Source organism: Panulirus ornatus, chromosome 29 (genome assembly GCF_036320965.1).
Source record: "Panulirus ornatus isolate Po-2019 chromosome 29, ASM3632096v1, whole genome shotgun sequence".
Taxonomy (NCBI): Eukaryota; Metazoa; Arthropoda; class Malacostraca; order Decapoda; family Palinuridae; genus Panulirus; species Panulirus ornatus.
Window position 1 is genome coordinate 11,515,982 of NC_092252.1, and position 12,826 is coordinate 11,528,807.

Genomic DNA, 12,826 nt, shown 5'->3' on the forward strand with positions numbered 1-12,826 from the left:
TTATCGATATACATTCACTTTAGTTTCTGTCTCTCTCGTAAATACTTGGTGGCCTTAACTTTATCGTAGAGGGATACAAAATAAAACCCAGGGGCCACTTTTGGATGATATTTGCAAAACACTTCAGTCACAACGAAGTAAATCAACTTGTCATCTACAGTACTGGGTGGCAAGTACCGCCCTGGAAAATCCAGCGACATCTCCTCTGGTGTTCCAGTCCAACATGCTTGGTTCTGTGCCGACTAACAAGGTAATGGAATACTGGAATGCACGATTTCAGTTGGGTGAAGATAATTGCCCCACCCAGTTCGCCGAGTGAACGACACCTCACGCATCCGCCACACTAATTGGACGACAGCTCCAGCACCTGCAAACTAACGAGGCGACAGCCCATGCATGCGTCACACCGACTGGACGCCAGCTCCACGCCTTCACACGGACTGGACGACCAGCTCCAGCACCTTCACACCGACTGGACGACCAGCTCCAGCACCTTCACACTAACTGGACGACCAGCTCCAGCACCTTTGCACTGACTGGACGACCAACTCCAGCATCTTCACACTGACTCGACGACCAACTCCAAGACCTTCACACTGACTGAACGACAGCTCCAACACCTTTTACACCGAATGAACGACGGATTGAGCATCTATCTATACACGACCTCTCTGCTCCTTCACACTGACTTGATGAGAATTGATACAAACGGAGCCCTTACCTTAAACCACTTGTTCTGCATTTTGCCTTTTCCTCACCTCACGATCATCTGTGTATGAACTCTCTTATCTACTTCACGAGCCAATGGTACACACGATCCCTTGATGTGAACTTTCAACTCAGGGAAAGAGTCGTCAGTCATTTTCTTATCGCTACCTAATGCTCTTCTTCAACTTCGCAACGTCGATAACAGCCACAGTTTACGATCAATCTCTTACGCCTCTAAGGACGAGTTTGCTTCCCCTCTGCTAAGTAACCAATGATCCTTTTATGAGGACCTAATGCTCGCTTTGTTCGTTGCTGTCGCGGGGGTTTAATACATCTCCTCCTCCTCAATGAAATGAAGTTTACTCAATGTCTACAGCTCCTCTTAGGTGAATATCTTCCAGACTGAGATATATTGACACATGGGGGCGATGTGAAAGTCAGTCCTGAACTTTTCTCTTTTGTGAAAGACTATGTTATTAAAGTCCCAAGATGTTTGTTGTCAGCTAGAACGCTGTTTCTTGATCCATTTTCACCGACGCTGAAAGGCAATATATACATTTCAGTATTACTTAATAGGGCTCGACCTAATGCATATCGAATCCAAGATTCAATGATCTTTACCAGTAAAATAATACGTCTTTCCTATTCTGCTACATGTTGATTTGCACGGGTCAGGGTGTCAATCTTGCACAAACTGTAGTCTGGATCCCACACCTCACTATCAAAGTACCCCATCATACGGGTGATGAAAGTGTGTTATAGTCAAACCGCACTGAAGGGAATGTCGTCAGCTATGTACGAGTGAAGTGCATTGCATTTGGATACGATCAAAGATACCACACAATGTAATGAGTGGCTGGGAAAGACTTTCTTTTTCTTCTTTTTTTGGCTCTATGCTCGGCTGTCGTACTGTGTGAATGATCGTATCGTGATCACATATGTTATCGTGTTTCATTTTCCCCGTGGACTCATAGGAATACCTTGATCACGCGCAAAATAGTGATCCTTTCAAATATGATATCAATGTATCAAAGAACTTGAATAATAATCATACTACAAAAATACAATGAGGCGTTTTGAGGTATAGGAAGTCCACGCATGACTAAAGATGAATGTAGCGAACTACAAGACCAAAACACACACACACACACACACACCCTTCGGTGTGCAACACGTCAAATGTCAGAAAACAAAACTAAACGCCTGGAATTACGTTACACCACACAAGGCAACCCCACATATCCAAACGCCATGAAGAATCACGTAAAAATAAAGTAAAAGTTGTTCGAGGGAATCAAACATGTTTCTACATCGCCATATGACCCGGTATGGCCACCGGCACGTCGGTCCATGATATATGAGCGAGAGGCCCAGCCGGGCGGACCAGGTTCACGCATCACGTGAAGTTTCCGTATATAAGGTGTTGGTGGAGCAGGGCCTGGCGTCAGTCATCTGCCAGTACCACAACCATCGACAAGCCAGCCAGCTCCCAACACCCGTACCATGTTCCTCAAGGTAATGGACAGAGCCACCGCCGACTTGGTAAAAATCAGCGAGGAAATGATGAAATTTGAGAGTCTGTTATCGACACGCAGGGGGAAAGGCAGTACAGTGGATACCTAACAGCCAAAAATGATGGAGTGATAATCCCTAAACAGGACTCGAAGATCACAGTCGCCACAGGGGAGGGGCGGCTTGCCACAAACACTACTACAGATCCACCTGACTGTTTTCGCCGTTAAAAAAACAAAAAACTCATTTCCTCTGAGCTCGGGAACCCCGAACCAAGAACTGCTCCACCAAACGCAGGAGTTGGCTGTGAAACAGCTCTGATGCAGCCTCAAGACGGAGAGGGGCACCTCATGATCTGCTGCTCCTCTGGAGATTTACTCTCGAGCTCCCGGGTGGTGGTGGTGGTGGTGAGGCGTGGGTGAGGGTGAGGCGGATAGAGGGGGGAAAGAGTGGCACGTCGTGTCAGGACGGAGGAAGGTCGTGAACGTCTCCCTAGAACAAAAGGTCATCTCTCTCCTCAGGCGCAGGTCACTGTACTGCCGGGGAGAGAGACGTATCGGGCATCATTTCCTCTTCACATATAAATAGAACAATACTTTCTTCTTCTTTTTTTCCGCCCATTTCCACACACTTAAATGCCTGCACACACCCCGTGCTACACACCCGACACAGACACAGTCGCTCGAGATATATATCCTCATTTTTTCCAGGTGGCAGTCGTGATGATGGTGGCGGGTGTCGCTCTTGCCTACCCTGATGTCTACGAACCCGTCTACAAGCCAGTGAGTATAGAGACAGCATGGCTAATGTACTGGCATTCTCAAGACTTCTGGGTATGAATGATATATATATTTATAATTTTCAGCTTTTCCACCGCAATAATCAATTCAACAGCGGTCCATCGTAGATTCAGAAATTACTGAGAATAATTTCGGTCCTTATCAATGCTGTAAGGTCTAGCCATGAAAATACATTGCTGCTTCCATCAATACAACAGATGTGTAAGCATATGTACGACACAGTATATTCGGTATCACGAAGATATGACCTCTACATACACAGACAGTATCCTTTCCTCAATAACTACATCATAAGGTAACTACAGACTGGAGGGGACTTGGACATGACATGTCATTGTTATGAAGAAATTTTTCCATCTGTCTGAAGTAACAGATGGATGACACATCAAGAACGCGATTGCAACTACCCTGATTGAATATAGGACTTTTGCATGATTATCACCACCGTATAACACACATATATCACATGTATGTCATGCACTGAGATATACGCACAAACCTCCCTTTGATACTTTAATAAGACTTGATGTTCGTCATGCCCTCCCTAGGAACCTCTGCCCTACTACTTCAACTACGACGTCTACGACGACTACAAGGGCGCCAACTTCGGCCAGAACGAGAAGTCTGACGGCAAAGCTGTGTACGGCTCCTACACCGTCGACCTCCCCGACGGTCGCAAGCAAAGGGTAAGGCAGTGAAAACCAAACTAGTGTTCCCTTCAGGGATATGTAGCGCCAGGAATCATTCTCCCTCAGTAGGTACAGCAGGCTATTCTAATTCGCCTGTCTCATTAACTCGTGTGTCTTAACTATTTGTGTGAAAAAGGGAGAAAGTATGAGACACACATGTAGCCTCGTCTCTTAACCTTGTATGTATGTCCCATGTCTCATACACATGCATACCCCAATTTACTGACCAGCCACCACGATGGGAGGACGAACAGCTGGGTTAGCTGTGGGCCAACTGTTGCGTTTGCGATTCCAACCCAGGCGGGCCTGTGCGTGAATCATAGTCAGAGACGATAATAACCATACCACGAAAGCCAAACTGTGTGCGTGTGTGTGTGTGTGTGTGTGTGTGTGTGTGTGTGTGTGTGTGTGTGTGTGTGTGTGTGTGTGCGCGCGCGCGAGTGTGTGTGTGCGTGTGTTTTAGTAAAAACTTGTACTGTACGGGGAGGAAGTTCTGAACCTGTGGGACCTCATCTCTTAAACTGAAGCCACATTCTCTCTCTCTCTCTCTCTCTCTCTCTCTCTCTCTCTCTCTCTCTCTCTCTCTCTCTCTCTCTCTCTCTCTCTCTCCCATGTATATGTTCGTGCGTGTGTAACGAGCGACACAGTAGGGCGTGTACGTGCCTGTGAATCAAAAAATTCAGGAACACCCTTAGTTAGCAGGCAGGCCGAGTCTTCCTCATGGTCCAGCAGCGCTCCATACCGTGTACACAAACGACACACGACGCACTCAGACGATACCATCACTCACTCATGACCCGCACTGGTCCACCTCTCCTCTCGCCTTAGCACAAGGGATTACTTCAGGAAGACTGACTAAAGCTACACATGTCCTCAAGACACACACACACACACACACACACAGAAAAAGTCTACGACAGTGAGTCTGATCTTCCGTTGCGACCACCTTCTGTGTACACTCCCATAAACACGATGTATCTCTCACACACATCCACGCGCATCACTCGCAACATCGTAACATACGAGTCTCACCCGTCTGTTGAAAGGGTACCAACCCGATGGAAATAAAAAAAGGGGTTTCTCCAATCATTCCTACCGCAGGTGGACTACACGGCTGACCACTACAAGGGTTACGTGGCCAAGGTCAGCTACTACGGCAAGGCCAAACACCCCAAGTACTACGGTCCACCCGTCACCTTCAAGCACAAGGGATACGGCTACGGCCACTGAAGAGGAGCTCTCCGACTCCCAGTCTCTCCTACACACCAAAGAGATGCGTGTCATGTAATGCCTAAGGGTCATACATACATCTCCTGCCACTAGCAATGTCTTGAGGATTGTGAAACCATTATTTACCGATACTTATTTGAATAAAACAGTACCCTCCATATTTTGTTCCTTTATTTACACTTAACTATCAAATAATGAGTTCTAAAACAGGTGTTAAGTTCAAATGCAATTTTGTTATAAATGGAGATTTATATAGTAATACATACGTGTGCGTGTGAGTGTATGTATATATATATATATATATATATATATATATATATATATATATATATATATATATATATATATATATCACACAATACCCTCCAACAACCAGGGGTGACAGGCGTGTCTATTCCTCGCTCTTCATGTCATACGGATAAGCTAGAAACACAGGCAATAACATGCCATTTTGATCTCATTTACTCTTCATACTGACAGACACATCATGGGTAAAACGTGCCCCAATCAAAAGGCCATCTCCGGTGTGGGGGATAAAGCGAGGACAAAATGCAAAAATTAATCAGAGGTCCTCAAATGTTTGAACACCGGACTCTTACAGGGAGAAAAGGTTGTAATATGAGGGAGAGACGAAAAGAAAGAAGGGAATTCCAGATCTCAGCTATTCCAGCAGAGAGAGAGAGAGAGAGAGAGAGAGAGAGAGAGAGAGAGAGAGAGAGAGAGAGAGAGACGAAGGAGGGGGAGGAGCAGATGTCACACCGGTCAATCCTCGAGTAGCTGGGTCTCCACAGGGAAACAATGTACCAATGTACAAAAAAGGAAAAAAAAAAAAAAAAAAAAAAAAAAAAAAAAATAATAAAAATAATAATAATAATAATAATAATAATAATAATAATAATAATAATAATAATGATAATAAGAGCAATCATTCCACATCTACCCAATCTTCGAGTCGAAAGGATACAAACCAGAACTAAAAAAAAAAGTGATCTGTCTTACAGACACATGGGCGGCTGGACCGCTCCCACTCCACATGTACGTGGAGAGTTCTCCAGCCGAACGGGCATGGTAACTCTTACCTTTAAAACACTATTTCAGTGGAAACCCGTCACATGCTACGGTAAACTCATCCCAAATGTGATGCCGGTCTGGCGGACGGTGCTTTGAGTGCTGAGCACCGGTAAGTGCTCCGGAGAGCATTACATCAATTAAAGAGAACTCATTTCATCTGGCCAACACCATAATTCGTAAAAAGGTTCTTTAAATAAGCTAAGTTAAATCCGTTTTCGTTCTAGGCAAAAGCTACATGGGTGACCAGTGTCCCACTAAATGAACTTGAGAATGTGATTGGTGACAGATATACACTGTCCGCATAAAACTCCCCATCCCCTATATTTTCAAAGGCGACACAAGGATACGATTTATTGTGACTAAAAACATGAGACACCCTTGTGGCGAAGTTACCGTATATCTGGTCGCTGACACTACTGTTTCTAACGGTGTAAGCACCAGCAAACCACCTCAGCGTACCTCAGGCTATCTTAAGGGAACGATGTTCTTTCTTTACTCTTCCTGGCTGGCACTTTATTCTGGAAATTTCGCTTCTGGGCGCTGTATTTCTTCCACCTGTGCCTCAAGACGGTTGCCTCTTACCTTTCTAAGGAGGAGAAAGATCGAATCTTCGCCTGGAAGCAAGAAAATACGGGTACACGTGAGATTTCTTAACGCACGGGGTGCTTTGACCTCACGATCAAGCGGCTGCTTTCTGCAACACCTCATCAGCGCCTCGCCTCATTCAGGAGATCATGACCCTATGGACCCAAAATTGAACATAAGACTACCTCAGGAACCTTGCTAATTTGCTAATTTCATGCCCAGGCGTCTGCAGGTGGCAGTTAAGGCTAAACGTGAGATGACAAAATACTAAAATTTAAGTCTGACATCGCGTTTGAAAAGTATGAAGGAGGCGGAAAAGCTTCTTTTGCGGACGATGTATATATGAATGCACGACTTCGGTGCGACAGCTGGCCCAAAGACGATGAAATCTATGATCTTACGAGAGTGCGATAACTCGTACCACACTGAGCTGCGAGTCTCAGATCCCGTCCTCTTTCACAAGCGACCTCGAGAGCACCTTACAGTCTGTCGCTATTTGAATTCCTTTGTGCTCTTCACTCGTATTCTGTCTGTCTGGCATGTCCAGTTCTATAGAGACTTAAGCCTTCCTGACCTTTGATCTTCAGCCAGCCTCTTCGAGTCAAAAGGAACTTTTTATCGATGTACAAAACCACCGACCACACGTATTCGCACACCGCCACCACATTCAGCACCCTGAGGGAGCTGGATCAATCGAAAAACAATGTCTAAAATCTTACACTGGCCCGCTGAGGTTCACTGATACAGATGCTGCCAAAATCACTCAAAAGTTCCCGTTATTACATTGAAAAGGAACTGAGCAGATCCTGTATGGATGGTCAGCCCGATAAAGGCGCCAGATCAAAGGCATGAGGAAGAAAGAGATAATTCTGTAAAATCCCTTTTACCAGCTCAGGAAACCGCTGAAAACGGGGGATACTAATACAGGCACAAATCCCGAGAAAATCCAGAATCTGAGGTTTTGAATCGAGCGCGATATGACGAACGGACGGGGGACCTCGCAGAGACCAGAAATAAAGTTGTTTCTCTGGATACCATCACACAAGGAAGATATTAGAATTACGCAAACTGAATATGAAACTAAAATTAAAACTGTACTTATCATAACAAAATGTAATACAAGTGTGTGTTCATTTCACAGTCGGGGCATCAGTTTGTGAATCACGAAAAACATACGAAGTCGTCATATAAGATACACACGCATACACCAGTATGTACCTTGCTGAGAGAATAGCACAGTAGATACAACGATGAATGCAGATCCTGCCACCTATGGACGTATGATGCAACCAGGAACATGCACGGAGATGAAGCTATGACTTGGAATGCCCCTTTTATCCCGCGAAGAAATCTGTAACGATGTATCAGCTAGAAAAGCAGCTCTATCAAGGTATATATATAAAAAAATAACACTCCAACATGGAACTTCTTTATTTTCAGACGACGAATTAAAGTCTTACCTATCCGAGTTCAGCGGGGAGGCAGCCACGTCTGGGTAACATATAAAGCATGTTGGAAGTAGAAGCAGACATTATGTACATGCTGAACCATGTGTTCCAGACTTTAATTCCAGTAGAACTAAACAATATAAACCTTCACAAAGGTATATAGATATATGCCACACATCAGACTCGCCTCCACGAAATGTTTGATGCTCCATAACCAGCTACGCACCCGAACGACTGTATCCCCAGACGAACTGATTCTCAACCCCATAACTGAAACAGATGCCTTCCACTAAGCCACATCTTTGTATCACCAGGTTTTCAGAGGTTGATTTGAACAATTACGTCGTCACATGGAAAGAGGAAAAAAACTCATCTAAATCAATCCACTTAAAAAATCTTTGCATCAAACCAAAGAAAAAGGAAGAGATCAGAGAGAGACTGTCTGGTAGCCTCACCTCTGACGAGCACAACAGAGTAACCTCTTCAAAGAAAATGAAAGGCTGGGCTGTGTAAACCTCCTTCGCAAGAAGATAATAATAACAAAAAAAAAAAAAAATTACCCTATATACTTACACCCTCCCTACAAGAGTCATGCTGGCGCAAAGGATGAAATCAAACTACAAGGATCGGAGGAACCTAAGAGGGTCCACTAGGCCTGATCTAGCCCAAAAAATATCGAGGGAGATGTGAGGAAAATGCACCATAACCAGGTCAGTGTCTCTGGAAAGCGACAGGAGAAAGAAATGCCACATAAATCACATTATAACTAGACACCGCAAACGAACGATCGGAGACACACCTTGAGACGAGTACAAGAATTGATAGGTTTGAGATAACGCAGGACCCATCCACAACACAGGAGGGGGGATGTCAGCCGGGTCATGAGAACCACTTTCCAGACCGTCTCCAGCTTCAACGGTAATAATTCCGACGACTTCGTCGAAATAAAGAGGATCGTTGGAGGACAAACAGATAGGTCTGCAAGGGTGTGGGGAAATGTTGATTTTGCTACAGGGCAGCAATGAGCTGGTTCAAGCTACGTGAAGAAAACCCACAGTGCTGAGTATCAAGAAATTCAAGGGCGTGTTTCATACATACACGAGATGGGAGTTAGACAAATGCACCACTCTCATCCCGGAAGCACAAAGATGATAACAGCTAAGGAATCCCCCCCCTCCACACATACACAAAAAAAACATATGCTCACGTATGTGTATGTTTAGGTGTGTCTAAACATCTTTCACTTCAGACATATGAAAACCAGACACAACACACTTCTGTGAATAATATATCCGGCAGTAACAGACGAATGCCAAGAGCAAGAGCAACGAGACTTACACCAGAAGAGTGATGAGCATGGGAAATAAGACAGCTTTATGTGCAACACGTTTCCCCGTAATGCAGGGAAAAACAAATTAGAATGCCTGGGTGACATACACATCAGCATTCACATCATGCGACCCAGTAAATCCAGCACCATGAACACTCACGTCTCGGGTAAAAGTTGTTAACGAGCATCAAGCGTGCCCTTACGCCACCATATACCACACGACCCGGTACGGCGGGCGACACGTGAGTCCATGATATATGAGCGAGAGGCCCAGCCGGGCGGACCAGGTTCACGCATCACCTGAAGTTTCCGTATATAAGGTGTTGGTGGAGCAGGGCCTGGCGTCAGTCATCTGCCAGTACCACAACCATCGACAAGCCAGCCAGCTCCCAACACCCGTACCATGTTCCTCAAGGTAATGGAACACAGCCCAAGCAAATCAGTGAGGAAATGTAGAACTCTCTGCAGGACGTCATTCAACCTGTGATCGCCACGATGGATATCGAACAGTAAAAAAAAAAAGTGCTATACCACGACTGGGAATCAGTGTTTCATATACGATACGACATTACATGTTAGGGAGCTATACATATGGGCGTATCATCATAATATGATACATGATACGAATGTGAAATATAACTGTTTCTTATGAGAAATAACTTAGCCTACATCAAGATGCTGGTCCAGGATACACGTCATACATGTACACGGGCTGAATTATAGCAGCTTTGTGGGAGTTCATCTTGCGTCCAATACTGGTAAACGTATCTGCAGAAGCAAGGATGATATACAATTCAAACCCAGTAGCTTTCAGATGATAACAGTAACACTACTTTCAACCAGAAGCCGACGTGCAAGTCGCTAAACTGCGCAGCAAACACCTACCGTCACTTCACATGTACATAGAACAAACCCTTTTATCACAGAGTTATAACTTAAGACTGAGCAACCAAACGTCGTCTCACGCAGCACACCTGCCGTGGGTCACACTATAAACAAACCTTCATTTTTCCAGGTGGCAGCCGTGATGGTGATGATGGCGGTGGGAGTCACACTTGCCTACCCTGACGTCTACGAGCCTGTCTACAAGCCTGTGAGTATAGCAATGTTGATGTACTGACACAGTCTCTCTACACTTAATCGTATAGCTATACTTCTCTTCGTCCCTCGTGTTCATATGGGACTCGGCTTGCTGGTGATAACACCGCCAGCGAGGAGTCACCTCTGTCGAGGTTGTGCCATCTTAAGCCGCGTCCCTCAAGGTTCTCCTGCGAATGGGATCCATACAGCGCGCGAAAACTAGCGGATTCGTTGTCCATGGTGAGGAAGACGCTTCTTGGACGCTTCAAAGCGGTTTTCCTCAGCGTCTTTGAAATCCTCTCCAACTTCCTTTGCCCAACCAACGTCTCGTCACAACTACCTCCACAAGCTCGGATTTGATCGATATGTCCCCAACCTCTTTAACGTCTCGGACTACCAATCTCTACTTTTCCCTTTCTCAAACTGCACAGAGCTTCACAGTCACGTTTAATGGGTCTGTGATATCACTCCGCACAGTAAACATGATGGATACCATCGTCACAATTAGTGTATCTTGGACACTCCATATTACACATATAGCAAAGTCTGCCTTAAAGAAACTGGAGACCTATACTGGTGCTGAAAATTCTTCGCTTCGGATCAGTCCATCGAGTCATACGAAGGAATCCTCCGTCCTTGTACTGCTCCCACATCAGAAGTCTTAGCTCTTGCAACTTATTCAACAGAGTCCATTGCAATAATACTCATGAACTCTCACAATCTAACCTTAAAGCTTACCCCATTTTGCTTTACATCGCAGCGATGCTTTCCTTTCCCTTTGTCGTAGATATCACTTCCGTTTTCGTTCTCTAAAGCTGGCTACTTTGAGTGAGTCCTGACTTTAGGTAACCCAAATAATACTAAGCAGTTTCTTATATCATTTGAATACAGCGTGGCCTCGTGGTGTGACCTCTGGAACACGAGGGTGGATAGCTGTGATGTCTCTTTCTTTCCCTATACCGTTATGTCTTGGAACTCTGTACCTTCCCATGTCTTTCTTAACAGCTACGACCTGACCCGTTCCAAAGGCACTTCTTTACGATTCCTCTTCCCTCTTTACTCTCTCTCTCTCTCTCTCTCTCTCTCTCTCTCTCTCTCTCTCTCTCTCTCTCTCTCTCTCTCTCTCTCTCTAATCATTTAATTATAACCTGGCCTTGACGAGAACTTCTGTCTCAAACTGAAGCCTATATCACCCATACGTGTTTTCAGTGTTCATTATCCATACATCGAGGCATCTGATGCATAGGCTGACTAAAGACTAGTGGCTGATGAACATCCCACGTCACTATTGTGACGTGACCTGAAGTCGAAGTATAAGAGGTGGTAAATAATTCTGATTATCTGACGTAGGGATTCTCATAGACGTTATAAACACTGCTTGCTTTACAATGTTTACCCAGAACTCAAACGATTTACATGTTTACACCTGGTTACTCAAACATGATGAAAATCATATTCTTACCAGGAACCTCTGCCTTACTACTTCAACTACAACGTCTACGACGACTACAAGGGCGCCAACTTCGGCCAGAACGAGAAGTCTGACGGTAAAGCTGTGTACGGCTCTTACACCGTCGACCTCCCCGACGGTCGCAAACAAAAGGTAAGACAAACAAAACAACCAGTTCTCTCCATTTCATTTTCCTTGTTTGTCCTTGATTTGTAGGTGTGAACCCCCTGCATTATCCTCTGCCCTTCTCATGCACAAAGGAGATAGCAATGACTGACCACTTCATCAATCTCTCTTCGCTCATCATCTCCATGCGTCTGACTCACTTTAGCCCAGAATCTCGACGAGATATATAAGATATTGATCAATTATCCTGCTAGGACTATTGATTTCTCCACCTTCAGGAACGTTTGCCGAATTCTCCAATGCCTACGATACATCTATACTATGTTTACATCTAACTGTCAACGTGCTTGTGTATGTATGTCTCATTACCTGCCACTATTCATGTCTTTGGACACACATCAACATAGCTGATACAACAGTAGAAACTCCTCCTTCCGCAGGTGGAATACTCGGCTGACCACTACAAGGGCTACGTGGCCAAGGTCAGCTACTACGGCAAGGCCAAACACCCCAAGTACTACGGTCCACCCGTCACCTTCAAGCACAAGGGATACGGCTACGGCCACTGAGGAGGAGCTCTCCACCTCCCAGTCTCTCCTACACACCCCAAAGAAAAGAGCTGCGACCTACCCATTATGATCTTATCTATACCCACGGCTCTTCTTGCCCACACACAATGTCTGGTTGTTTTTTAAACCATTACTTTATGATATAGTTTTATACAATATAATAAAATCATAAAATATTTTGCACCTTCACTGACATCTCCTAAGAAAAAAACACACCAAAATCATTGA

General features: G+C 44.9%; 2 protein-coding genes across 2 annotated transcripts; both read left to right on the forward strand.

The window, feature by feature from the left end:
* The first annotated feature begins 2,137 nt into the window (after positions 1–2,137).
* On the forward strand, positions 2,138–5,099 carry LOC139758105 (pupal cuticle protein Edg-84A-like). Its single transcript, XM_071679193.1, has 4 exons — positions 2,138–2,223; positions 2,931–3,002; positions 3,569–3,706; positions 4,811–5,099. Exons 1-4 carry the CDS (start codon positions 2,212–2,214, stop codon positions 4,937–4,939), a joined length of 351 nt encoding a protein of 116 aa, XP_071535294.1. The 5' UTR covers positions 2,138–2,211; the 3' UTR covers positions 4,940–5,099.
* Positions 5,100–9,664: 4,565 nt separating this feature from the next.
* On the forward strand, positions 9,665–12,775 carry LOC139757949 (pro-resilin-like). The gene is made up of 4 exons (XM_071678887.1): positions 9,665–9,788; positions 10,389–10,466; positions 11,919–12,056; positions 12,470–12,775. The coding sequence occupies exons 1-4, from the start codon at positions 9,777–9,779 to the stop codon at positions 12,596–12,598; spliced, it is 357 nt and encodes a 118-aa protein (XP_071534988.1). The 5' UTR covers positions 9,665–9,776; the 3' UTR covers positions 12,599–12,775.
* The last annotated feature ends 51 nt before the right edge of the window (positions 12,776–12,826 follow it).

What these genes read in the sequence shown, in the direction of transcription:
- LOC139757949 (XM_071678887.1), top strand. An exon ending in ACGAGCCTGTCTACAAGCCT is followed by an intron (nt 10,467 to 11,918) that starts GTGAGTATAGCA and finishes TATTCTTACCAG; the next exon opens with GAACCTCTGCCTTACTACTT. An exon ending in CCGACGGTCGCAAACAAAAG is followed by an intron (nt 12,057 to 12,469) that starts GTAAGACAAACA and finishes CTCCTTCCGCAG; the next exon opens with GTGGAATACTCGGCTGACCA.
- LOC139758105 (XM_071679193.1), top strand. An exon ending in ACGAACCCGTCTACAAGCCA is followed by an intron (nt 3,003 to 3,568) that starts GTGAGTATAGAG and finishes TGCCCTCCCTAG; the next exon opens with GAACCTCTGCCCTACTACTT. An exon ending in CCGACGGTCGCAAGCAAAGG is followed by an intron (nt 3,707 to 4,810) that starts GTAAGGCAGTGA and finishes TTCCTACCGCAG; the next exon opens with GTGGACTACACGGCTGACCA.